Consider the following 27,518-nt stretch of genomic DNA (forward strand, 5'->3'; position numbering starts at 1 on the left):
ACCACTTGCTGAGACCCACAATTCCACATCATCATGTATTTTTGAGTAAATTGGGCTTCAACAGTGTATGTGCTCTTGTTTGTGAGATCTTTGTAGACTATGCTGCAGGGAGGCGTTGAGATATTAATGAATGCAGATTGAATGATGACCAGCTTTGTAGTATATGGTAAAGTTACAGTGACTGCAGCCTCCAGCACATCTGCACTAAAGCATCGTCAGACCCCAAATATTGCTATGGGGCCCACTGATGTCATCATTCACCCTGTGTGTGTAAATTGAGTTTATTACCGGATTCTGATGCATATACTGTAGGTCAGTGATGGGTAACAGACGGCCCTAAGCATCACATGCTGCCCCCAGCTCCGTCCTGCGTTATTGTCAGATGTTTGTTACAGCTTGTAACACTCGTGCAAATGCCTGCTGATGTTATTACAGATAAGTGTCTCTTTCTTTGATTAAATATATTGTTTTAACATATTGCTGAGGTTAATGGTAATGTGCGGCCCTTCTGACGGTTAGAGGGCCATCTATGCGGTCCCTGAAGTGTATCAGTTGCCATCACTATTAGAGGATTTGGAATAAATAGCACACAACATATATGTTTGTATACGGATGTGTTCTCCGATTTAACAGTAATTTGGTGTTAGATACGTGTAACCAGAGATGTTAACCCGAGCCATTACCTCCAGGACAGATTTCTCTACCCCATAACTTATAATTGGCTTTATGACAGTCTAGGTTCAATTAATGTATTGATGTAAATCACTTGTTTTAAATAAATGAATTGAATCCATGTTACGTACCCCCCATCATATAATACATCTTAGTGACCTGACACTTCAGCTTAGTATAAATAATATAACACAGTGATTTTATATATATCTTATGACAGACTGTCCTCTCAAGTAGAGAATCTCGGAGTTGACCAGTATTGGATAGTAATAGGAAATCTTAGTGAATTATATTTACATTGGCAGAGCAATGTATGTAGCATGTGCCACTTTGGTTACTAAATGCCAATAGGAAGAGAAATGGTTTTTTTTCAGAATTGCCAATTCATTAATCTTACATAGACAACCACAGTGACAACCTGAGTAGGACATATTTTCCCTGTAAACCACTTAGTGTATAATGTTTCTATGACACTCTGTGACCCTTATTTCAAATCACTTTACAGGAACAACTTTTGTGCAGTCTCCATATGACTTCTATGAATTCTCACAGCCCGAAGTCACTGGATGCCAGTGAAAGAGAGGAGGAGGAATAACATCACAGCATCACACATTGAATACAGGAACTACAGATGTGTCAGGCTTTCTGAATATTTAACTTGTTTAATAAAAGGATTTCTGTGTCATCTACAAGCCGGTCTCAGTTGTGCTGTGCCCTCCGAGGTGCTGTGCTGTGCTCTGTACCCTCCGAGGTGCTGTGCCCTCTGAGGTGATGTGCTGTGTGCTGTGCCCTCCGAGGTGCTGTGCCCTCTGAGGTGCTGTGCTGTGCCCTCCGAGGTGCTGTGCTGTGTGCCTTGCCCTCTGAGGTGCTGTGCCCTCTGAGGTGCTGTGCTGTGCCCTCCGAGGTGCTGTGCTGTGTGCCTTGCCCTCTGAGGTGCTGTGCTGTGCCCTCCGAGGTGCTGTGCTGTGCCCTCTGAGGTGCTGTGCTGTGCCCTCTGAGGTGCTGTGTGCTCTGCCCTCCGAGGTGCTGTGCTGTGTGCTGTGCCCTCTGAGGTGCTGTGCTGTGCCCTGAGGTTCTGTGCTGTGTGCTGTGCCCTCCAAGGTGCTGTGCTGTGTGCTGTGCCCTCCGAGGTTATCATTTCTAGCGCCAATTGCTGCTTATACTCTTTTCATACAAACACTTGTAGTTACTGTAAATCTGTGTCAGTCTGGATACCTTTATATACTGACTTTTGTATTAATCACATATTATATAACAGTGATGTAATGAAAACCTTTGTTTAAATAAATTCATAAGTATACTATTTTCTTTGTATAAAAGCAGAGATACCCAAGTGGAGTTTACATCATGGTGAATTTACCATCTCTGTTAAAGTGGTCCCGTTACCTGTACACAGGGAAGCTGCCAATTTGTGGGCTGAACCAATATTTATCCTAGCAATGCAGTCAGAACTAATGACACAGATCACAAACTGAAAGAGTGAGAGTCTATAGACCAAGCACAGGGGTTAGCATACAAAGGTTTACTTTGAAATGAATTTCAATTTGCTAATGGTATTTCTGTTTAGCAGATGAAGACTTTCAGTGAACAGGATTATCACCCCCCCCCCCCCCCCTGCACAAGCCTTTTATTAGCAGTCTACACCCCGTGTGTTCCCTTTAAGTGTTAACTGTGCATTAACTTTCACATGAGAACCTTTGCTATTGCTTTCGGTTTGGAGAGTAAATAACGGGGAAACTAACCGCTTCCAACACCCCAGAATTACTAAACTACTGGTATCTAACTGATGAAAAGCTTGATCTAAAATGAGCCGAATTATTAGCACTAACAAGTCATTACTAACAAAATATGATTAAAATAATTGTAAATGAAAACAAGTAAACCAAGGAGGTGTTTCCATGCAGTGGTTGGTAGACTGTATATTCTTTAGACATTAGCTGAAATATGTGCAAATTATACTAACTTCAAACCGTCAGTCTAATTTGTACGTTCGATGCTACTGGGTGCTAATAAGTTTACTCCTGTTTTCATAGTGCAGTTCATAAAGGGCTGAGCTGAGAATCTGATATACGCAGTGAGTGAATACCCGAAATGCAGAGTGTGATAACTTCAGGGAAAGAAATTATACATTTTATTTACAGTTGTTGTTTTTATTACCAGCAAAATGCAGTACTGAAATTTTGAAATACATGGAACCAAACGATTTCTTTGTAGAAATGAAAAAAGTGACAAATTGCTTGTACTTTCTTAACAGACCTTAGGAAAATTACCTTAGACTTTAACTCTAAAAAATATATCTATACATATATATACAGGTGTTTAAAGAGATTTGTTTGTGAAAACATTAAAATAATGAACAGTAATATATTTTTCCTTCAGCAGTACCAAAAACAGTAACATAACTCATTATCTGTTTACCCCTTACAGCCTCGGAGAAAGGAATGGTAAATTCAAGAATTCCAATTTCTCTTTCAGCAGTAGAGGAACACAGACTGTGGGTTATGTTTTACCTCTACCCGCTAAATGAGAAAAGGATTTGTCGGTAAGTACAAATCCACTTTATGTGCAATAAGTATTGTAGTCTGTTCTCTGTTACTCATATAACACAAACAAATGAATTAATAGGCAAACAACCATCAGGAATAACACAACGGACGATAAAGTTGTGGTTTCACCTCTCCTCCCTGCAAGACACCAATTGTATCATTATAACTGTATTTAAATGCAGGACCACATTTTTACTAAAGTATAACTAAATTACAGTACAATTGTAATTTGGGCACATTTGGCATTTGCAGTAACATTATAAATTCTACATAAGGCAGGGCAGAATATCAAGGTGCAAATCGAGGGTTGTGATGAAATTCATTTCACAACTTTCTAAATCCCTAAACAAGAAACTGTAACAAACTGAATGTCTATTATACTGTATAACAAACAGACGCTATGTTCCAGGCTAATGACCAACATGGAATATAATACATACTATGTTTCATTCATCATTTTCCATCCTAATGTGAATGATAGACTGGATTTCTCCATATTTGTGATGAAAAATGGTGTCTATTTAATGATACCCTAATTGATAAGGTTTGTGAGTAATTATGCTGCCTAATATTTGGCACTCAGCACCGAAACCTAAGATGTTGTCATGGAGTGAAGCAAAGTGAGAGAGTGCTGGCTGCCTAGGTTTGCCGCAATAAATGGATCAGAGGTGTTAGTGGAACTCCTAAGTGCTGTATCTCAAACATAAGGCTGTAGAAAAATTAACAGTTATTTGAAAACCAATTTTATTACGAACTGGGAGATATGGCTTAAAACAAATGGGTGGAGTTCTCCTTTAAATTCCCCCCCCCCCCTCATTGTTTTTTTTTTTTTTTAGGAAATGTTGCCATGGCCATAGTGATGCCATTTGAATAGAAATGGATATAACATGTATTGTATTTCATGTTGATAAGTAGCCCAAAACATTACTAAAGGACGCATTAACCAGAGCAGAATATGTGGTCACATTCAAAGGATTATGTGCATTCCATATTGATAGATATTTCCACATCACATTGTGACTGCAGTGAATATGAAAGCAGCAGAGGTAAGTTGGCTACAATGCTGGGAGGAGAGTGCAGAGCCCTCTGAAGCACTAAGTGACCACACCAATATAACTGCTATTATATATAGTGTTGATTACGTTTGTTCATGGTTTAGTCTTGTGGTCAACAGCATAGATTAAAATACCAGATTGAGCCTAACATTATACCCAGGCTTTCCAGCCAGGGAACAGCCTGCTGAGATTTTTTGGATCCATCGCCTGTTGGATAAGAAGATTCACTTGTCCTTCCGCAGTCAGCACAGTCCCCTCTTCAACTCCCTTCAGCTTCTCCTGGAGCCGCAAGAGGACACGTTCTGCTACTTTGTTAAAGCTCTGAGTGTCACTGCTTGGGAACACAGAAAGATGGTTATATAACATGATGAGAGAGGTATACACTACTGTTGTCAATGTCATGTGACATTACAAATACACAGAATGGGGATATACAGAAGGCCAGATTATTGGACTCATGCCATGTATGAGGTGTTTGTGCAGTTGGCAGGTTTGTGGCATGTTTGCTGCAGGCAACATATTATTTTACCCTATGCAGCACCAGGGAGTACAGTAATGCCCTGGTGTAATGCAGATCTGGGTCGTCACGTAACTTAGCCATAATGAGCGCTTCCTTTACTGTTGGACAGCGTTCTATATAAAACGCTATCAGACAAATATACACACTCTGTCTCTGTGGGAAACCTGATGTACAAATATATATCCCAATACACTGCAGAAAGAAAGTACAATTTGTCCTATATGAAAGTAAATAGAAAATAATAGTGTAGACTTCAAAGTAAAGTTCTTCCTTTTGCAACTGACATAAAGAAAATGTAAAACTAGTCTGGTCTTACAAGGAACAAAACGTCCTAAATTGGTTAATAATGTTTTACTGCAGTAAAATCTTAAGATTTAATGACATGTTTTAATCCATCTCTATATACAATGTCTGTATAAGGGCATGTGAAATTAGGGAGACACAACATTCAACACTAAAAGGGTGTCCACACCCACTGAGCAAAGTAAAAAAACAAAAAGGGAACGGATGGCATTGTGGTAAAATCTATTTTACACCTTATAATACCTTACACAGTTTGGTAACTAATTAACATCACTCTAAGTATGATTTGAACTTCTCTCTAAAACCTTTTTACCTCTCCAAATATGCTCCATATTTTCTCTGCAACCCCTACCACATAGAGCAACATTATCATTTGTTATTTCATTGTGATGTTACTAAGTGATTGGTAGGATCTGGATTAGCTATGTTTTAATAGTGTAGTGTAAGCTGAGAACTGTAGCAATTACTGATACTTTTATTTGGACTAACATTTCACTTTTCAAGGTAAGCTTTAGAGTGTCCCTTAATTAGGGCAGCAGTACTGAGAGTACCAAATACTACAGTACTAAACTTCATACATAACGTATCTGTAAAATACTGCGAAAGCAAATGTGATTTGACAATAGGGCTACGCGCACACAGGCACTAATCATTCATGTTTCTCCTCTGTTCTGTTATTGACAACTGCACTGAAGAGAGACGGAAGCTCGCAGTTCTCTTTGATGGAACATGAACTGGTTTATTAAGTGGAACTTGATCTCTATGTGAATTTCTGTCTCTCCCCAGCTGTCAAAAAGATCATGGAAACTATTAATGTCCATTTCTACAAGTTCTAAAACATAAATTTACATATGTGAGTTTGGGTGGTAAAATTACTAGGAAATCTGCTTGAGTGCCTTGGATGACTCTGGGTGTGATTTAAAAAATAAACAAATAAAAATATATATATATATATATATCATGAATTTTCCCAAAAAACTCACCTCAGAGTGGAGTAATATCATCACACATTCAGTAAGCATGGTGCAAATTATTATTAACATTTATTTATATAGCACCAGGGAACTACACAGTAATTGAACAAAGCTGGGTATTTCAGATAGACAGAGAGGTAAGAGGGCCCTACACGCATGCTTACCATCTATAGGATAATAGGGGTTTGATACATAATACATAATAAGTGCCACTTATTGAATATTGGTCTAGCCAGAGGCATAAACACTACTTCCTCTAGTGCAATTCCTCAACACATACAAAGCTCAATGGAATAACTACATCTCTGACCTTGTCTTGAGATACATACCTACCTGACCTCTCTACTTCAACTCTCACCTCCGCCTCAATTCACATCTCATTATCTGCTCCCATACTCGCCTCCAAGACTTCTGTTGTGCTGCCCCCATTCTTTGTAACTCCCTACCCTGCCTAACTCGACTCTCCCTCAACCTTCAGTCTTTCAAACGCTCACCGAAATCTCATCTTTTCAAGCTCGCCTATCCTACCACCTACTGACCATCTTATTAATTACCTCCTCTTCCGCCATCTAAATTTTTCTCCCAGTTGGTCCTACTGTCTCTCACCACCCCTCCCTCTAGAATGTAAGCTCTCACGGGCAGGGTCCTCTCTTCCGATTGTCCTACACCTGTCTACTGTCTGACTCCCTCATTCGTCCCATCACGTCTTTTGCTGCACTCTATGTGAGTCCCCATAGCATTACTCACACTCATCTGTGCTACTTATGTGTATTACCTCATCTATTTGTTACTTGCTTCTGTATCCAGCGCTATGGAATCTGTGGCGCCTTATAAATAAATAATAATAACTACTGCAGTTGCAAAGGTGGTGGCCTATGTTGTTTAGTTACTACTAGTGTTATGAACAAAACACAGTGTTTACAATGAATTCTCTGGCCAGAAGCAGTCAGTTCATCTGCATTATTATAGTGATAACACCAGGACAACCTCAAACAGAAGCCAAGAAAGAAGCACGAGAAAGCTGAACCATGGCTGCTAGTAAAAATGGTACAGTATAATAACAACAGGAATTGGGCTGAAGTGAGCAGCAGGAGTCGGGGCCTACAAAGGACACTGCCTGTGGCCTGCACTCAGACTGAGCCCTGCATTGTTGTGGCCAGATTTCATCAGAGACCCCAACAGCACAGAGTGAATAAGTACAGTGCTGGGGGTGAAATGGACTGACAGTGCTTAATGGCGGGACTATAGGGAAGGACAGATGTAAAATATGCACCAGGGCCCATGAGCCTAAAATTGCACCACTGACTAAGATTACAGTACCATGTATTCCTGTTGCATTCTGGGTCCTCAGGCAGTGTTGCATTGAGCTCTGCTTCATCCTGCTGCAGATAAAGCGCTTTCAGAGGATTCATAGTCCAGTCAAACAAAGGGTCGTAGAGCAGGACCTGCCCAAGAAGCAGCAAACTACACATTAGACACAATAGGCTGTACTTGATATTTTAATGTAAACATTACGATTTTATATGTTGTCTAGTTACACATGGTCTTGCAATCTGAAAGTAATAAACATATGAAAATGTATTTAATAAAGAAATCAAAGCATACGCCATATCATCCTATAAATGGACCGAAAACTGCTGTCCTACCACAGCTCACACAGACGACATAAACAGAGGCACGCTGCCATCACTACTACATAAAGTGCCATGTAATTCAGAGAATAAACTGAGAAGAGAAACAAAAATAGAAACTTCTGTCTAAAATGTCTGCGTTTGACCCATTAACTGCCCAATAAAGCCCTCAGAGGTCTGACTTACCTCAACAATGGTCAGCAGAGCGTCTTGTGAGCTTCTCATCACTTCCATGGTCTTCTCACAGCATCTAACGGGGGCAAAGTGAGATAGACAACAATAAAACATCACCTCAGGGCAATAATATGATGCACGTCACAGCAAAAGTGTTTAATTATTACTGTATCATCTCAACACTTCCAGACCAGGCTTCGACTTACAGGCCCGGGCTGGACTATACGGTGAGGATGTCACATCAGCCAGCTTATCCTTTTCACACCACTTTGTGCTAATTGAGGAAGTTGTTGAGAATAAAGACACTCACTTTGCTGCCGGCAATGTCTACTGGTTGCTAATAGGTTTCCAACAGCAGTTGTGGTGAAAAGAATTCAAGTGAGCGTGGGACAAATAGATCGCTATTGTCAGGGCTTATATAGAAGATATTAGGAAAAAGAAAACACAAATCTCTTCCCTTTAAAAATCAAAAACAGACAAAAGGGCAAATTAATCTGTCCTGTGAGTTCTATTTTTGCCACCAAATTGTGTGTCTATATTGTGTCTATATACTTGCATTTATACTTGTACTGGTAAATTCAATGAAATGCAGTTTACAGTGTGACGGTCACAGGGAATGTTTATAACAACAGTATTGTGTGTTCTTACCTGGCACATCAACACACAGAGTTTAAAAGGGACCTTGGATGGGGGTGTGACTTGGCTTAGAACGGAGTAGTACACTAGGCTCTTTCTCTCCTGAAAATTGCTACTTTAAAATCCGGTTTTTACATCAATGTTGCCTTTGGAACCCAGATATAATCTAATCTGAGCACCCACTATAACCTCGGGGACAACTTTGACCCAGCTCTTCGACCATCATTTGCAGTTTGGGTAAATCATCGTTTTGGATCGGCAGCTGCCGGCAACAGAGCCAGCTGAACATGACAACTTGTGCTCCTGTCAAATTAATACCCCTGGGCCGCCTGGGGCTCCACTGGGGAAATGGAAAGATTATCACTCCATGTGACAGTCCTGTGCTGGAAGTAGGCGCTATGAAGATACCTTCAGAAGCCCAATACTGCATGGCACGAAATTAGCAAGGAGGACCACTGGAACTGTCCCAAACTGCTCCTGTATTTATAACCAAGAGCTTGCATTGCCTGGGGGCCACAGACAGGCTGCAGCTGCATTATTGTATTATTACACTTGGAGGGTCATGCATGCTTCTCCAGATACGCTGCGGCTACAGCTGGGTTTGATTTTCTCATCTTGTCGGGGAATATGATGCCTCATAGATTTGGGGTTAACTTAGATTGACACTCCAATTCCCTAGATTATGTATCTAATGGGATTGCTGGTAGGAGGGAGGTGGAGGGGAGAGGAGACGTACACCACAAATGTAAGGCGGTAGAGGCTGATACCGCATTGACTTTCTCTCCGGTCAGGCAAAAGAGTAGACGTGGGGTCGGAAAATAGCACCTTGAAGCCAAACGATTATGGCAGCAGGTCAATAGCCTCTGCTAGAGGGTCAATACTTACATTTTCACTGAAGTTAAGAAAACACATTTCTATTTATATGCACTATAATAAGGCAAGTGAAACAATACAACACAAATGAGAAATCAGTACCTTCTGAAAACACCCTCAACTCCAGTAATGCCCATACCATCCACAATATCTCGTGTTAAGCGGAAAGGAACGGTCTCCGGGGTGGGAAGGATCTTGCCCTGCTCAAATGCAACACCTACAAAGTATGATATCTAATTTAGTATATGTACTATCAATACAACCAACCATGATCATTGCTTACTTACCCCGAGTCACTTGTGTAGAAACTAGACCGAGTATGGATTACATGGGGGTGAGCAAGCATACAAACCAGAGTGATGTTAACAAATGAAAACACTGCAGGCAATGTTGAGGAAACGGACAAGCATTTGCATTGTATTATCATATAATTGTCATTAATTTTTCAAGGACCGATGTCAGAGCATTTACTGTTAAACATGTTTGAGCACCTGGGTGTATGAACCTCTAACCATAAAAACAAGATTAATGATAGCTTACTTGCTCAAGTTAGGAAACAGGGAGGGAAACAAGACTGTCAAAATAAATTAATTAGCTATATGAACAAGACCCATGATTGCTTGCTCAAGTCATAAATTAGGTATTGAAATAAGATTGATGCTTTGCTTGCTTATTGCCTGCTTTAGCAAGTGGTTTAATAGACATTGAAACAATGATGGCTTTTTCGCAAGCAGTAACTAGACATAGAAAGACTGACAATTGCTTGATTACTCAATAATGTAATACGCATAGGTATATTACTGGGCATATAAAAATAAGTGATGAGGTTGGCGATTGCTTGTCTGCTCACTTCAATAGTTTCAAAGATATTCAAAGCAGCAGCAGAATTGCTGGCTCACCCAAGTCAATGTGTACAAGTTCTGCCGTCTTCTCATCTATCAGGATGTTCTGCACATGTCTGTCTCCAAGTCCAACAATGTAGCCGACTGTAAATGGAAACACAAAAGACAGGCTGTACAATAAGTGCACAAATAAAATGACAAGCAGAATAAACAATGAACTTCCCCAAAGGGTATTTAATCATTGTGTATACGTTTTAAGGGCAGGTCTGTAGGGTATCACTAAATTAGTATTAGAAATATCCTGATTATATGATACCTTTACAACAGACATACCTCCAAGTGCGAATCAAGGACTGTCGGACCTTCATATCTAATGTTCTAACCAAGAATACACTCCAGGCGGTATATTTACTAAACTGCGGGTTTGAAAAAGTGGAGATGTTGCCTATAGCAACCAATCAGATTTTAGCTGTAATTTTGTAGAATGTAGTAAATAAATGATAACTAGAATCTGATTGGTTGCTATAGGCAACATCTCCACTTTTTCAAACCCGCAGTTTAGTAAATATACCCCCAGAACTTTCATTAACCAGAAATCTTATACTTCTATAAGTTAACACACAATGCTACTCTGGAAACCAACCAACCACCAGATGCCCCAACTTCAGGATCCCCTCCACCCTAACTTCTATACTTACCTTGTCTTTCAACCCCTCTTCCTCAGCCGCCCCCCCCTGCCTAAACAGAATATACTTTTATTATGCTGCTATTCTTCTACCAGACACCAGTACTCTGCTAAACCCAGCTACTTAGCAGTCTCTACAACAACCATTTTATTAAACACTGGCGAGGGAATGGTAGAACATTGATATGAGTTACCCTGCGACACGGATGGTTATATTTTACATACATACAGCAAGCATATAAACCATTTCCAGTTTACTTGAATTGAGGTCTACAATCAAGGAACATGCCTGCTAACATCAGCTTTATATAATGAAGCCAAACTTGCAATAGTGTATCTATAACCACGCAAACAGAAATGTGGACTACGGATAATTTTAAATCATTTCATTAATTTCTTTCTTTCAATAAAACATACAAAGTATTATACATTAACACTTTGCTGAATATATCACAAAAATAACTTTGCTGAATATATACCGTGCACTTGAAGAATATATAGCAGTTAATCAAAGGAATAGTCTTTAGTTTTTACAGAGCCAATACCCTAATTATGTACAGTATGTGAACCATCAGACCACATCATCCACTTGATCTTTATTCCATTTAGTAATGAATAGGTAAACATTAACTGGCCATTAGAGTTCTTTTTTATTTCCAAACACAACTAGAACTGTATTCAGACAACAAGAATATATTCTCTTGAATCCCAGATGAACTTGTGCCTATAGCTCAGTCGCGCATGTAACAGCACTCCTGTAGCATTTGTCTAAACCCGGACAGCCTATATAAGTTTATAGCCCAATGAGGTAGTCCGTGAGTATGGTGTCACTTAACCCTTGCTTTGCTGACAGTTACACTTGTAGTTTTGTCCTGCCTCCTCTGGTGACCCCTGCAGGTAAATCCCACACATTACACTGCAAGGAAGTAGTGGTAGAAAATAAAAACAACAAACTGAGACCAAATGCAGGAATTATTTACCTATGGATGACGTAGCAACACTGCGTGTGTAAGCCAAGCGCTTCTCAAACCAAACTGCAGGATCTAAAAACTTCTCCATGCAGAAGTAGCGGAACACTGGGCGGAAGTGATCACTAATGTCTAGGAACACCTGGTACTTGTCTTCAAATCGTCCTCTCTGGACTTCCTGGCAATGAAAAGAGTCAAGAATGTCACAATGACTGGAGAGAACAAGACACAAATATTTACATAACTGATTCCTACTACTCTTAGGGACCACTCTTGTGATAGGTGTGTACAATAAGCTCTGGTCACACTATTTACATATTGCTCTGTAGAATACATAAAGTGATCAGGGATTCGCTACAGGCAAAACGTCCAGTAATATATAAAATACATAGAAAGCATAAAATATATTTTCCTCTCCTGGCATATTTACTAGTGACCCCCTTTATATATAGCCCTTATAAGCTGTCAAAGATTTTTTATTTTGGATGAAGCCAATTATTAACATAAAAATATTTACATTGTTTTATCTTATTTTAGTATACAATTTATATTTGATGTGGTTTTATTATGTCAATTGGATCCTTGCGTGTGAGCTGATGAGAGGGATATGAACAGGAATGAAGGAGTTAATTCAAAGAACAGATGTTTCTAATCAGAGGTAGTGAACAAAGGCTTGCAAGAATTTCTCCACAATCTCCATTGAATCCAGAGGAGCAAAAAGGACCAAGACACGCCTATATACCATCTCAGCCAATTGTAATATGACATTTGTGAATTGTAGTACAATCTACTTTTGTTACTGATAAAAACTGTCTCGTCTGTGAACGGGCAGAGATTTCAGAGACTGAAATTGAGACTGATAATATTATCACAGCGCAAGCTTTTCTTTTATAAATAAACAATGATATAATTTTATTCTTAAAGTTTCTTTTGCTGAAGAAATTAAATTACTTTAACAAAGCCCATCTTCTTTACTACCATATATAGTCTCTGGACCAAAATCATTCAAATGTAATCATTACATTATATACATATATTACGTATACCTCTTTATAATGCCCGATTTAGGGAAATGGTTCTTTGAATTTGATATCTGACTGCAACAGAGACTGTGTACAACTGACTTTATCAATTCCCTATATGTGCACTATAGGTTGAATTCCTTACAAACAATATAGATCTTATCAGGGTCTCGCAATTATTATTAGTTTTAGTAATCTATGTTTTTATTATGTGTTTTTTAATATTTTTTTTCTTTTAAACAAACATTTTTATTCTACTAGTGTATTACGGTGGTATTTTTTTTGCCTTGGAAAGGGCAGACTGCTCTTTTTATGATCCTTGTTTTTATCTCTTTTCATAATGGCCGATTTGACCTACGTTTCTAGCTGGCGACACAGAGAGAGGACTCTACACGCGTTTTGTCCCAGTTACCCCACAATACAGAAAAAAAAAAAAGAGCACTGTACAAGAGAACGCTGGACCCCACTTTGACAGGAGCAGAAGACTGGACCTTGATTTGCTTACATGATAAGTGGTGTCCAAATGGTTTCCTATATATGCATGTGTTACAATCGCAGTACAAATACAGAGGAAACTGAAGAAACCCTGCACATACTAGCAATTTATGAATGTGTGTATAGTTGGAATAGAAGAGAGGACAAACCATCATTGTCTTCTGACACTGGAAACTACTGTAGTCACTAGGCCGGTAACGCGTGTGAGCACCAACGTCTGCATTGATCAGGTATTCCCCGATTGGCACGGTTCCTGAACACCACTCCAGAACACCGCTTCTCTGAGACAGAGGTACCACCTGACAACATTACACATTATTTACTGATGCTGTATACAATGAGTCATAAACTACCTACTGGTAAAATGTCAATGAACTCAGTATCAGTAGGGATATTGTGCAACAGAAATAAGAACAAATATAGAAAACAGAAGATTAAAAAAGCATTCCCTCAGTATTAACACTAAATAATAGTCAATAAATGATATCAGAGAAAGACACAAACAGAAATATCATCTACTACAAATAATATTCTAAACAGCAGTGTGAGGAAATTAAGGTATAATAGAAATTGATGTTTATTTTTCATTCTTCAGTTTACTGAAAACTGGATTGTTTTAAAAACAAGTGAATGTTAACCAGTATGCAATATGTGAAACTAAGTGTCATTTATGAACCTCAAGAACTGTGGACCAACAAAGCATGTTTTGTACATAAGTGCATCTACTTGTCTGCCATGCACAATTTAAGGTGTATGCCAACGTGAGGGCCTTTGGAAACACTTCTGTAAAATAATTATGTGCCTAGTTTTGTGTAGGGATGTGCACCGGCCACTTTTGGTGTCTCGTGTTTTGTGTTTTGGATTCGGATTTGCTTGAGGTTTTGGGTTCGGATTTGTTTCGCAAAACACCCGACGAAAGGTTTTGGTTCGGATTTAAGGTTTTGGATTCGGATTTATTTTGAAAAAAACATAAAAAATGTTAAAATCAAGTTTTTGGGTTTATTTTCACTCCTACGCTATTATTAACCTCAATAACAATCATTCTTTTTTTTCTAATTCTTTTTTTTTAGAACTTTGGAATAATGGGGAAATAACAATGCCCTTAGAAGGACAGAGCACAGGGCACAGCACCACTGGACTGAACACAGCACGGCACGGCACGGCACGGCACGGCACAGCACAGCACAGCACAGCACGAGATATAGCAGGACAGAGGACCACCTAACACAACCTCCCTCTACCCTGATCAATGCCCGAGTGAAGATGGCAGCGGCTAGAGGGGAATTTATAGAATACGAGTATCGCGAGATCCGACAGCGGGATTATGACTCAGAGCCTCGGTTTCAGTTTTGCAATTGGCGGGAATACCCGGATCTGTCTCGGATCGGCAACGTTCGGGTGGGCTCGGATTTCAGATATCCGAGCCCGCTCATCTCTAGTTTTGTGGGTTGGTGGATGCTCCTAATATGTGCAAAGAGGAGACACATCACATTACATTAAGCCTAATCAACAATCACGTTAGGACCACTCCTTTATTTATTTAACATTTTAAGTATCTCTCCTAAAACACTGTTGATTTAGCCAGGAGTGGAATTGGACAGCAGTTGCACTGGACCACTTTTCTGTAGCACTGGACTGAAACGAAAAAACAGACATTCCACTACACCCAAGGAACTCTGGCTGTGGTAGATACAGCACTGTGGGATCTCACTGACAATCTCTGGAGCCAATTTCGGCTTCAAGGTGAAGTCAGACCCTGGAGACAAAGTCCTGGACACCAGTTTGGAGCATCTGATTATGTCTCCCAGCAAACATTCAGTGGAGCCAGGGCAAAGAGGCCCCCTATAGCGCTGTGTGGACAGAATTGAGAACACCTCAGGATAGATAAGGGACTGGGGGGGGATTTAGAGCGTAACAGATAATAGGTTCACTTTATAGACCTCTTGAGTCTGATGAAGGTTATTAGAATCACAACACATTAACTGCAGTTCCATTTGTGATTCCATACAATTGCTATGACATATAAGGCACCTTGTATCTGCGAATGGTCAGTTTTCTCCTCCTAGTCTCACTGTTCCTCTGTAACAATGTATTGCACATCTGGAAGACCTGCTGCATCACAGCATCTTGTCTCAGGTCATCCCGGCCCTTTAAACGAGAATATAAGCAGAGTTATCGCATTGCAGATCCTGTACACAGCTGTGGAGAAAGAGCCACAATTCAATGCCATCATACATATGCTTATTCCTCAACATTTTATATTCTGGGAAATAAAATTCTCCCTATGCAGCAAATCACTCGGCAGTGACACATTTATTGCTATTTAGGTCTGTAGCCAAACTTCATTACTTCACTTCAATTTTATGCTGACAAATCATTCCAGCTTTCCCCACAATCAGTGTTCTAGCATCTCTTAAACATTTCGCTGTCGGTCTTTGCCTCAATTTAACTGTTATGCTGGGAGAGAAAAAAAAGGCTATTGTCAGCAGTATGTAAATATCAGCCTAGGACGGCCGGGCTGCGGAGTTGTCACAAGCTGGTTTAAATATGACAGGTTCATACATTGTTTCCTCTCTTTCTCATATCCTGTACAAATAACAAAACCTACTTCATCAGACCGAACACAGAAATGTTAATTTTTATTCCGCATGACAAAGCTGATAAATGAAAGTCGTTATTTATACTGTAAATTAAAGTCTAAGGTCACTTTTTTTCTCCTGACTGTATAGGCATAGCTGCAACTTCCTGCGTCCTACGCACTCATCTATTGAGGTGGTGGTGGTGGTGGGGATTAGTGACGCGCTTTACAATGAATCGTTAAATTATGTGATTGGCGCCGCCCATTCCTATCCCCAGGGAGGGGAGATGAAAATATGTTGGCAAGTCTGAGTATAGGTGGTGCAGCCATCCAATTAAATCAGGTGCTGACTTCATCACATGACCCTCACATTTTTGCCCTTGCTGGAGTCCTCGGAGTACAGCATGGACCACTGGCAATATGAAGGTAAAGGTGGGCTTATCAGCCACGTTGCTGGAGGCCGTACATAGGTAGGGACTATGTCAGAAAACAGTCCTCTGTAATTATGTGAAAACACGATCTGGACTTAGTTCTGAATCGCTGCACTCACTATATTACATAACTAGTAAGATTCAAAAGTCATACAGGTCCAAGCTCAACTTTTCATAAAATGTAATCGTGTTGATCCAGAGGAAAGAAAATCAGGAGGAAAAATAAATTCCTTCATCACAAAAAAATGTTACTAGTATAAACTCCCTGATCAATCACCTCATAATAACATCTGCATATACTGTTAATTGGAAGAAAGCATTGAATACATTTTTAAATTCTATTAAAGGGATTACGACCACCACCTTAAATGGTAAGAAATTCCACAGCTTAACCGCCCTTACAGCAAAGAATCCTTTCCTAGGCTCAAGGTTGAATCCATCTTTTTTCTGATCGCAATTGATGACCTCATGTCCTCTGTATGGTCCTTGATATGAAATATTTCACATTTGACAAATATTCGTATTGGCCTAGAATATTTTCATACATATTAATTAGGTAGTCTCTAAGTTGTCTATATATGCCTCATGTGCATTTAACCCATAATGACATGGTCCAATCTAGCCAGTGGCTTTGGAGAACAGACGTGAGTGGAAACAACAATACAGGTCCATCTGCTACTGAGGCCCCTGCTCCGCTCTTCTGGAAATGGAAGTCCCAAACGGAACTTTACTCTGCATCTGCCGGCCCCCGCACAAGCTCAGAAGAGCAGGGTTGAGGCCTCGGCAGCAGATGGAACAGCAGAGTTGACTCCCCTCACAAAGCTAGCAGATCACGTGAACATCACACCCTAGCTAATTAATGTATTCGGACTGGGTTTTAATTAGGATATTTCACCCAAACCTGAATTTTTACTTTTAGATGGAATTATTCTTTAAGTTTGTACAAACTGTGGCTACTTTCTTCAGGCAAAGAAAGTTGAGATAGAAAGATAAATACAGTGAGATAAAAGTCATTAAAAGCAGAAGTGATATCAATACCTTGACAAGCTGTCGCCTCTCTTTCCCGTCTGAACCAATACAGTCAATTATTTTTGGAAGATTGAGGCCTCCAGCCAAGCGGAACTCGGGATTGAAAGATTTAATTGTCACCAAGTTCTCATACTTCCCGCTGGGATCAACCTGAAAACACGAAATGAAAGAAACACAGGACAAATACATCTGTCATTTTTTTAATTCACACACACTGCATGTGGAAATAATATTTGAAATCAAACCAATATACTGATGTGCTGTATTTCACAATGTGTCTTATGTTGTAGCACTTAATCTTTTCATGTACAGACACAGCATATAGAGAGTAGGGACAGGGCGAACTGGCACTTTAAACTTCTGTTTACTAAGCCCTAGCTCCTCCCCCTCTATACCCCACTTCCTGTAAGCCTCAGTTTACTTTACGTGTCCGGCGAACGGCTGCGTCTGGGCTGATTAGCAGCCGAATTCTGTTAATTTTGAATATTTTTTTTTCCCTCTGTGCCTGACAGCAGCCAGCTCAATGAGCTTAGATGCGGCTGTCAATCACCGCTCCCCCGCACTTGCCGGCTCTGATGGGAGGAGTCTGCATCGGCGGACAAGTACAGCGGTTCTCCCCCCAGTGGCCTGCAGGTGTCAATATATGTGCTCCTGCGGCTGATATGCCTACTGGCCGGGGGTGACGGTGCAGAAGTGTGTAATGTGCAGAGCGGCAGCACAGGCGGCTGTGCGCTGTCTGGAGGGGGGATCAGAGGTGCCCTGGAGGTGTTTCATTTACCAGCCCCCCTCTCCTAATGTTCTAATACCCTCCTACGAGCCGAGCACAGTCGTCGCAGGCTGTGTCCGTCCTCCTGATCTGACAGCCAAAGGACTGCAGAGACTGCATGAGGAGGGATGGCAGCAGGTAAGTGACCCCTCTTCCGGCACAGTGCTGGGAGAGGGGAGGGTAGTAAAATGCAGTTTGTCCCCAGGGTAGGCTGCTTCTTACTAGGGGCCGTCATTAAAAAAGGAAGGTTTCGGGGTCAATATTCCTCAGGCTAATCTTCTAGGGGCCAGTCATCTGCCCCCAGGGGTGGTTTGCATGTGGGCGCCAGGCCTGGCTTGCTCAACGTCCAGCAGCGAAGCCTGCAAACAAGCAGTCCGCGTGACGGGCGTTTTGCTCCTCCGCTGTCGCCAGTGGTGGGAGTCAGTCTTTTCTTGTTCAGGGATCGGTGGTTTCAGTTTACCACCGATATCTGGGGTATGGTGGACCGGGGATACAAGATCTATCTGCTCGGTCTTCCTCCCAGGCGTTTTTTTTCCACAGGGTTTCCCACTTGTCCACGAAAACGATTGGCTTTACAAGAAGTGATCCAGTCCCTCCTCTCTTCCGGAGTGATTATTCCGGTGCCAGATTCTCAAAGAGGGCTGGGTTTTGATTCCAACCTTTTTCTAGTGGTAAAACCGGAAGCTCATTCAGACCCATTCTGAAATCATTGAACAGCCAGGTCAGAGTGCCCAGGTTCAAGATGGAGTCTTTGCGCTCGGTCATTCACGGCATGGAAGAGGGAGAATTCATGGTAGCCCTAGACATCAAAGATGCCTATCTGGAAGGGTCATCAGTCCCTCTTGAGGTTTGCGGTCCGATCAGAGCACTTCCAATTTCAGCATCTCCCCTTTGGACTGGCCATGGCAAGATCATAGCTGCTCTGCTAAGGTCCAAGGGGATTACAATCATCCCTTACCTGGACGATCTTCTTTTAAAGGCAGATTCAGTCACATATCCAAGTAGTCATCTAGACTCTAGAATCTCATGGTTGGATTCTCAACTTCATAAAGTCCAAGTTGATCCCATCCCAGCGGATGATCTTTTTGGGTCTTGTATTCGACACCCAAAAACGACGGGTGTTCTTACCTCAGGACAAGATTCTAGCCTTGCAGAAGATGGTTAAATCTCTGTTGGCTGCAAAGAAGCCCTCTGTGTATTTCGGCATAATAGTTCTGGGCAAGATGGTTTCGACTTACGACGAAGCCCAGTTTGCTCCCGTTTCATGCACGGCAGTTCCAGTCGGAACCCAGGAAACCCAGGAAAACAACCAACCCCTGTCTCAATGGAACAAATCCCATCTGAATCTGGCAGCCCAGGTATTCTGTCTGTCTCTGCAAGCTCGTCAGTCGCTTCTTTGGTGGTTGAACAAACAAATCTCCACAGGGGATGCCAATTCTCAATTTGGAATTGGACCGTTATCACAACGGATGCCAGCTGTCGAGGTTGGGGGACCGTCTGTCTTCACGCTCGTTTTCAGGGTCTTTGGACTCCGAAGGAATCCAAACTTCCAATCAATGTCTTGGAACTGCGAGCAGTGTTTCATGCTCTTATGAGCACGCAACGCTTGCTGCAGGGAAGGCCAGTGAAGATTCAGTCAGACAATGCCACGGCGGTGGCATACCTCAATCATCAGGGTAGAACCAAGAGTCCCTTGGCAATGCGGGACACACAAAATTTTTCAGTGGGCGAGGCTCATGTTCCGGTGCTCATGGCCATCTTTATTCCCGGAATAGAAAATTGGGATGCAGATTTCCTAAGCAGTCAGATTCTACATCGGGGCGAATGGTCCCTCCATCCAGAGGTGTTTCGTCAGATGGTGGGGTCAGCCGGATGTCAACATGATAGCATCTCGGTTGAACCACAAAGTCCCCCTTTTCTGCTCCTGCTTAAGAGATCCTATGGCTGTCGCGGTAGACACCATGTCTGTCCCTTGGAGGTACCGTTTTAGTGTACCTTTTCCCACCGTTGGCTAAGCTTCCAAGGGTGTTAAAAAAGGTAAAGAGAGAGGGTGTTCCAGTTCTTCTAATAGCGCCGGATTTACCGCAAAGGGCCTGTTACACCGACGTGCTCTCCATGGCAGGAGCTTGGTCGTGGCGGTTGGCGCTACGCCCAGACGTATTAACTCAAGGTCCCTTTTGTCATCGAGGTTTACAACGTCTGGCTTTAACGGCGTGGTTGTTGAAGCCATGATCCTGAGAGCTAAGGGTTTTTCCGAACGTGTGGTGCAAACCATGCTTCAGGCTAGGAAACCAGGTTCTGCAAAAATCTATCATCGAGTCTGGAAGACATATATTGGCTGGTGTGAAAAGAAGGGATATCCTACTTCTTCTTTCGCTTGGTCTGGTTACTTAGGTTCTTGGAGGACGGGTTGGAAGCAGGTTTGCGCCTTAGTTCTCTTAAGGGTCAGGTGTCAGCTCTTTCGGTCTTCTTTCAAAGAAGACTTGCTGTCATACCTAAAGAGCAAACTTTCATTCAGGGCGCACTCCGTGTGCAACCTCCATATGTTCCTATGGTGTTGAATGCTTTACAGCATCCGCCTTTTGAACGTTTGAATACAGTGGAATTCAAATTTCTAACCTGGAAGACGGTTTTCCTTTTTCCATATCTACGGCACGCAGAGCTTCAGAGCTTGCTGCTTTATCTTGCAAGTCTCCTCTTCTTGTTTTTCATGAAGACAGGACACTTCTTCGAACCAAGCCCTCTTTTCTTCCTAAGGTCGTGTCTAGATTTGATCTAAACCAGGACATTGTCATTCCGGCCCTGACTGATTCTACGTCACCAGATAACGATAATTCTATTCGTTATCTCGATGTTGTCCGAGCCTTGCGCATTTATGTGCAAAGCTTTCAGAAGGTGCGTAAGACTGAGGATCTTTTGATTCTCTATGATGCTCACAAGAGAGGCTGGCCAACTTCTAAAGTAACTATTGCTCGGTGGATTACAGCTGTTATCCGACAAGCTTAGAGTGAGGCTGGGGAGCCTGTCCCAGATAATCTGAGGGCGCACTCTACAAGGTCTGTAAGTGCTTCCTGGGCGACCCGCCATGGTGCCTCCAGTGAACAGCTGTGTAAAGTGGCCACATGGTCTTCGGTACACACATTCACTAAGTTTTACTAGTTTAATGTGTTTGCATCCAAGGATGCAAGTTTTGGAAGGAAGGTGCTTCGTGCCGCTTTTTCACAGCGTTCCCTCCCGTGAGGCAGCTTTGGGATGTCCTCAATGTCCCCCAAAGGAAGACAGAGAAAATTGCATTTTTGTACTTACGTAAAATTAGTCTCTCTTAGTCCATTGGGGGACATCGGGAGCCCACCCTAAATGCTCTGGTTTCTCCTACTGTTTGACATATTGTCTTGTTGTTAAGAGAATGTTGTTGTTTTGTTAATTGTATTCTCATTTCTTGTTTTTTCTCTATCTCCCCTTTCTGTGGGCTTGGTCATAAACTGAGGCTTAAAGGAAGTGGGGTATAGAGGGTGATGAGCTAGGGCTTAGTAAACAGAAGTTAAAGTGTCTGTTCGCCCTGTCCCTACTCTATACCCCAATATCCCCGGTGTCCCCCAATGGACTAAGAGAAACGGATTTTACGTAAGTACAAAATTCCAATTATTCCACCAAATGACAAGAGAAAACATATAATGGGGAATGTTTTCCAGCTCTTTATGCCTCTTACTTGATGAGGGTTGACAGACTAGAAAAGCTGTTTGCTGCAGAAGAAAGGGAAACTCTCAGTTAAAGGAGCTGTTCATCTTAGGAAATCCCCTAAAACTTAGGAACCCCCTATTTAATATATTTGATGGGGTCCTCGCAGCCCCCACACAGTCACTGTAAGCAGCTGAAGTCCAGTAGTACTGCTGCATTCACTACATGAAGTTTTCATCCTAAATAATAGGGATTGCCAAAAAAGTGAATAACTCCCATTTAAAGATCCGGGTCTCATACCGAGAATAAGTCTTTACTCTTAAACTTCTTGGGTTGCATATTTGTAACAGATACAATTAGGAAAAGGTTCTATTTAACAGCTCTCGCAGCATTTCTAAGTCATTATATATCCATTTACCTAGCACAGTAAAATACATCAATATGTCCTCATACCTTAAGTTCCATGGTCGGAATAACAACATCTTGTAAATTGGTCAGTTTAGTGATGGGCTGATCTGATGGCATAGGTATGGCGTCTGTAGTGTAAAAAACATAAATATTTACAGACATAGAAAGCAATGAAACTGGACTCATCTCCTGGTACATTGGTGGCTCGATAACATTAAGAATTTATCTGGATGGTTTTGTGCTGAACGCAGAAAGTGTTGTTATCATCTTATCGACATCTTCACAAAGAACAGCGGCATTAACAACTAAAGCTATAAGGGTCATTTATGAATGTGGAAACCCGCTGACGTGCAGGATCTATAATTTTACACCTTTTATCCCCTTAATTTCCTAATTACTTTATTACATATTTTTTTGTGGTGAAGGACAATGCTCTGTACTGTGATCTTATTGCCATTGAACTCTCATGTGACAAATGTAAGGCTGTACTTACTTCTCTGAGCTTTCCACTGGCTGGCATCCATGTTGGCTAACGTTATATATGCATCACAGAGCCTTTCGACATCTCGCACCATGCGAGATCTGTGCTTCTTGATGGTGTTCACTATACTGCATGCAGCTTCCATGCGGTCCTACAGGGATGAGCAGGAGAAGACAGGGTATTTTATTATGTTTTTGTGGATAGGTGGCTGTTCTTATTGCAAAACTCAAAAAACAACACATTCAATGTGTCTGTTCCTATGTACAGTAGGTAAAACCAAGCCATGTCTACTTGTGATTAATTGAAAATGTTCTAAGGTGGAATGAAAGTTAGTGAAAGATAAACACTTAGGGCCTGATTCATTAAGGATCTTAACTTAAGAAACTTCTTATTTCAGTCTCCTGGACAAAACCATGTTACAATGCAAGGGGTGCAAATTAGGATTCTGTTTTGCACATAAGTTAAATACTGATTGTTTTTTCATGTAGCACACAAATATCAACTTTAAATTTCAGTGTACAAATAAGCTATCAAGTATTTGTGTGCTACATGAAAAAACAGTCAGAATTTAACTTATGTGCAAAACAGAAAACGAATTTGCACCCCTTGCATTGTAACATGGTTTTGTCCAGGAGACTGAAATAAGAAGTTTCTCAAGTTAAGATCCTTAATGAATCAGGCCCTTAGACAGGAGCATCTAAACATATACACTACTTGATTATATTCACACATTGTGTTTTACTGTTGGATTATGATGGTTCTTGAATTCCACCACTGGGCACAACTAAGTGTAACAAAAAGGTTTCCTGTTCCTGTATTTATAGTTAGCTATGAATACATAAATGATTTAATTAACATTGGAATGTTGGCATTTATTGCACATTATCACCCTTCACGTACCATTGGACACAATGCAGAATTGTGGAGGAGCTACTGCAGCTGTAAAGGGCTCAATTATAAAATTGGAAGCAGAGGACACACACAAAGCACTCCATTGGGAAGGAAGTAATAGTATGAGCTAAAATCTGAGTTATTAAAACATGGAGAACACTCATCTCAACTCACACTTTGTGGAAAGATCTAATATTTTAACTCTTGTAAAAGAGTTAATTTGGGATATGCCTGCTTATATCAAGCCTTGTGTAAATGAAAATAAAGTATAATAAGTACTGTTCATTGAAAGCCAAATAAACTGTACCAAAGCATGTTTTTCCATTGCTCACCCACATAATGTGGTTTAGGAAACTGTGCCAGGCATTATTATAACTTCCCAAGTTATAGTGCTCAAAGAAAAAACATGTTTTGGTGCCAGGGATTTGATTTGCTGCTATATGCAAGTTATGTCAGTAAATTATGCAATAAAATCCAACCTCATCGATTTGGGAAATCTTCTTGGGGGCATTCTTGGTGAGGCGGCCGCCTCTTTTCACCGTCTCCGACTTCATCAAGAGGTCATCTTTGTTGGCGTTTGCCAGAGCCAGGATAATGAAGAGTGTGTGGTAAGGGTGATCCAAACAGGTTCGGCTGATCAGCTGTCAGGGATTAGAGAAACGTGGCTAGTTAACTACTGGCCTAAATAAAAGACAAACATCATAACAACATCAAGTCTTTCTTCTTTACGTAGAGATATATGGATCTACAGGGAGGATGTTTTATGCGGACCATATGTGGTGAATTTAGCCACACATGCGGAAGGCTACAGTGCACAGCTCTGGCTATTTGGATGGACAGGCAAATGAATGAATTGCACAGAGCCCCATGGATCTCGTCCCAGCCGGATCAAATTAGACCACAATTTCATGAGATATGTAGATCTAATCGTTTGGAATGAAATGAAGCATTTGTTGGTTAAACTAAAAGCTTATGCCAAGAAATAACATTAATATAGGAAGTGTTCATAGTATTTCATAGCAAAAGAGTACTACGATCAGCAGCCTCTCTGATGAAAGAAACAGCAAAAAACAAAATACAAAAAACTGCTCTATTTGTGGCATATTAAACTCGGCAATCCAAAACTAATTAAAGTTAGTGCTAAAATAATAACTTAGAATAACAATTCGCTCGCTTATGACTATCTAAAACGATAATTAAGCAATATTCATCTGGTTAACTAGCTAATTTATAGGCACTTCACTGAGCTGGGCTGTATAATTACATTATTGAGCACTTCATGGAATTCCTGTCTCCCCATCTTCTTGGTCCCCATGCGAGCAGCCAGCTGGTACATTAGCGGGAGGAACTTGTGGGAGGGAATCTTCTGGGAATCCTTCTACATGTGAAACACATGGGAAATAATTAAACACCACAACCCCATAAATCATTATAACAAAAAATTCCATTTGATATGCCAGATCTTTTGCATGAAGAATTAAAAGATCCACTAAACTTAATTATACATTGATTCAATATGACAAGTTATCTTGCAACGTGCTGTGAGAGATCTCGCTCCAAGATCTGCAAACTTGCAATGTTGTCAGCAGCTACAGTTCTCAGTAGCTGTTGATAACAGTAAGCCCCGAAACTCTGCCTGTAGTCTCCATTAGTATTGACAGAAAAATGTATGTGCATAGAAAAACCTGTTTTACTATTGGTCAAAATTATATTTACAAAATCTACTAAGTGTCATGTTTACAGGTCCCTGAAATCCCCTCTGCTCTCTCTAAGTAAAAAAAAATAAAAACAAATTGTCCAACAGAACCAAGAAAGGTAAAAAAAATAAACTGAATACCTAAAAATAAACAACCAAACAAATAAAAACAGAATACTTGTGCACAAATTATATGTATGAAACACATATATCAAAAATGTAATACTTGGAGAAGCTTAAAGGTGTAAGGACTTCCATGAAAAATGTTTGGCTTACAACACCTTCTTTACATATGTTCACATAACATAAAAAAACAGGTTTTATTACCTGGGCGCTCTACTTTGCAGTTCCTAAATCTGGTACATAATAATAATAATAATCACCACCACCTGTCAGCCAATCTAAAGGACAGTGATATGAGGATACCTGGATAATGTTGCCAGCTGACTGGTTGGCCCAAAAGCACCATTACCACTATGTGGGAACAAAATCACCTATGCAAATATCCAGTAATATTTAATAATATATAGGTCTAGTAATAAAAAAGGGTATTAACAATTAACAATAGCAATTACTGCATTCTTAGTAAATGGGTTAAAACATAAGTCACGTGAAAGGACTCTTAAAAGCCAACCCTGAGCTTGAGTCTAGGCTGCTGAGGACTCTCTACTGATGCCGACGACCGGGAGGCGGTTCTGCTTCACTGAGAGCGAGCGGTTTCCCTACCAGCCTCCAGGGTGGGCTTGTGCTTCCTGGATTCACAGTTGGAAGTCCTTATTTGTCAGGGAAGGATCCTAGTCCCCCCGCCCCATGGCTCTGACTGGCTGTACTTGGATCCTGGAGCAGTAGCAGCTGTCCTGCGCTGCCTGTCTTTAGCAGCAACAGTCACCTTGCTGTAGCAGCTCCACGATGTCTGTAGTACCTGACTTAACGCAACAGATCTTTTTCAAGGGGAACTTACGCACTGTAATGAGATCAGGCTGGTATTGTTCCAGAACCCCTGTGCTCCCAAACTGCAGAAGGCTTCTCTCTGGCTGTCCTATTCTTCCTCATTAGTTTAGCTTCCTCTCTGGAACTCTGACCCTGCTAGTGGTATGACCTGGCACTTAGCGCATCTCTGGAGCTGGTGGTGTTTCTAGCTGGACAGGTGGTAGCTCTTAGTGTTAACATCAAACATAGTTAAAATATAAAGTATAATACATTGGGGCACATATGTCAGGGATACTTAAGGAGGGTGAGTGCCGACTAGATAAACTTATATTGAATGAATGTGGAACATGGGGAACAGAAGTATCCCTGGTTAAGTCCATTCCTTGTGTGAAATGATACACACCCCCTGTTTGGTTACAAGTGCCTAGGTTTCCTAAACCAATATAAAAAGGCTCGCTTCACATAAACTAGTTACATCCATGTTAACTATTAGTAAAATAAGTGGCTATGACAAACCTTCATTATGCTATTCACTTCAGACACCCCGGAATTCTCCAGCCAGAGGGAGCAGAGACGGAAGATCCACATGTCATGCTCCTCTCCAGAGACCAGACAACTCATGTAGTTCTCCATGGCCGTGCATAGAAAGCGTTTCCTGTCCTCCTTCAGAGCTGCAATTTCACATTCATCCAGCTCCAGCTCCCGCTGAACCTTTATAGTATACCTGCCAGACAAGCAGAACTCTCAATGTATACATCAATAAGGACATTCTCCATAATGCATCACACACTGTAAAGAAGACAATTTATCAAAGATTTTCTTTGCTCTGACAATCTCACGGAACATTCACCTCTTTTATATCAATTATTTTCTAATTTCCTTTATTCTCATTCTTTATTTTTATCCTAAAGGAGAGATCCACTTAAAAGCAAAACAGAAAAACACTAACATCTTACAATATGAAACCTACATGAGTTTTATTTTTAACTTGCTCCAAAGAGTTCTCAAAATCATGCCATCATCTCAACATTTTACCTAAAGTTTTAGAAAGGTTGGCCATGCACCCGCAACATCACCCTCACACATGATTTTAGGCTTGATATGTCAAAATTATATAAAGTAGAGATGAAAACTATAAAAAAAATCAGGTGTAAGATATGCGATGGGGTTTATACGTGGACTGTATTTTATATATAAATGAAACAAATTAGCTGTAATTCTGTTACAAGCCGCA

At 40.9% G+C, this 27,518-nt stretch overlaps 2 protein-coding genes across 5 annotated transcripts in view; one reads left to right on the forward strand and one right to left on the reverse strand.

Moving 5' to 3' along the window:
• Positions 1–1,975, forward strand: part of C2H11orf65 (chromosome 2 C11orf65 homolog) — a 28,937-nt gene extending 26,962 nt beyond the window's left edge. Inside the window, exons 10-12 of one of the 4 annotated variants that reach the window (XM_075198899.1) lie at positions 1,178–1,399; positions 1,470–1,671; positions 1,803–1,975. In XM_075198899.1, the coding sequence (XP_075055000.1) occupies positions 1,178–1,248 (71 nt within the window). In that variant the 3' untranslated portion in view covers positions 1,249–1,399; positions 1,470–1,671; positions 1,803–1,975. Of the gene's footprint in view, positions 1–312; positions 1,400–1,469; positions 1,672–1,802 lie in introns of those variants that run through there. The other 3 variants (XM_075198900.1, XM_075198901.1, XM_075198903.1) reach the window with 3 other exon arrangements.
• An 819-nt stretch (positions 1,976–2,794) lies between these two features.
• ATM (ATM serine/threonine kinase) overlaps positions 2,795–27,518 on the reverse strand; it is a 127,507-nt gene continuing 102,783 nt past the window's right edge. Inside the window, exons 50-63 of the mRNA XM_075198904.1 lie at positions 26,801–27,008; positions 24,923–25,036; positions 24,138–24,299; positions 22,780–22,918; positions 22,332–22,414; positions 17,444–17,584; positions 15,428–15,544; positions 13,546–13,695; positions 11,892–12,057; positions 10,284–10,370; positions 9,487–9,601; positions 7,888–7,951; positions 7,391–7,515; positions 2,795–4,607 (exon numbers count right to left, since the gene is read on the reverse strand). Coding sequence (XP_075055005.1) covers positions 4,424–4,607; positions 7,391–7,515; positions 7,888–7,951; positions 9,487–9,601; positions 10,284–10,370; positions 11,892–12,057; positions 13,546–13,695; positions 15,428–15,544; positions 17,444–17,584; positions 22,332–22,414; positions 22,780–22,918; positions 24,138–24,299; positions 24,923–25,036; positions 26,801–27,008 — 1,855 coding nt within the window. The 3' untranslated portion in view covers positions 2,795–4,423. The remainder of the gene's footprint in view (positions 4,608–7,390; positions 7,516–7,887; positions 7,952–9,486; positions 9,602–10,283; positions 10,371–11,891; positions 12,058–13,545; positions 13,696–15,427; positions 15,545–17,443; positions 17,585–22,331; positions 22,415–22,779; positions 22,919–24,137; positions 24,300–24,922; positions 25,037–26,800; positions 27,009–27,518) is intronic.

This window comes from Mixophyes fleayi, chromosome 2 (genome assembly GCF_038048845.1).
Source record: "Mixophyes fleayi isolate aMixFle1 chromosome 2, aMixFle1.hap1, whole genome shotgun sequence".
Classification (NCBI taxonomy): Eukaryota; Metazoa; Chordata; class Amphibia; order Anura; family Limnodynastidae; genus Mixophyes; species Mixophyes fleayi.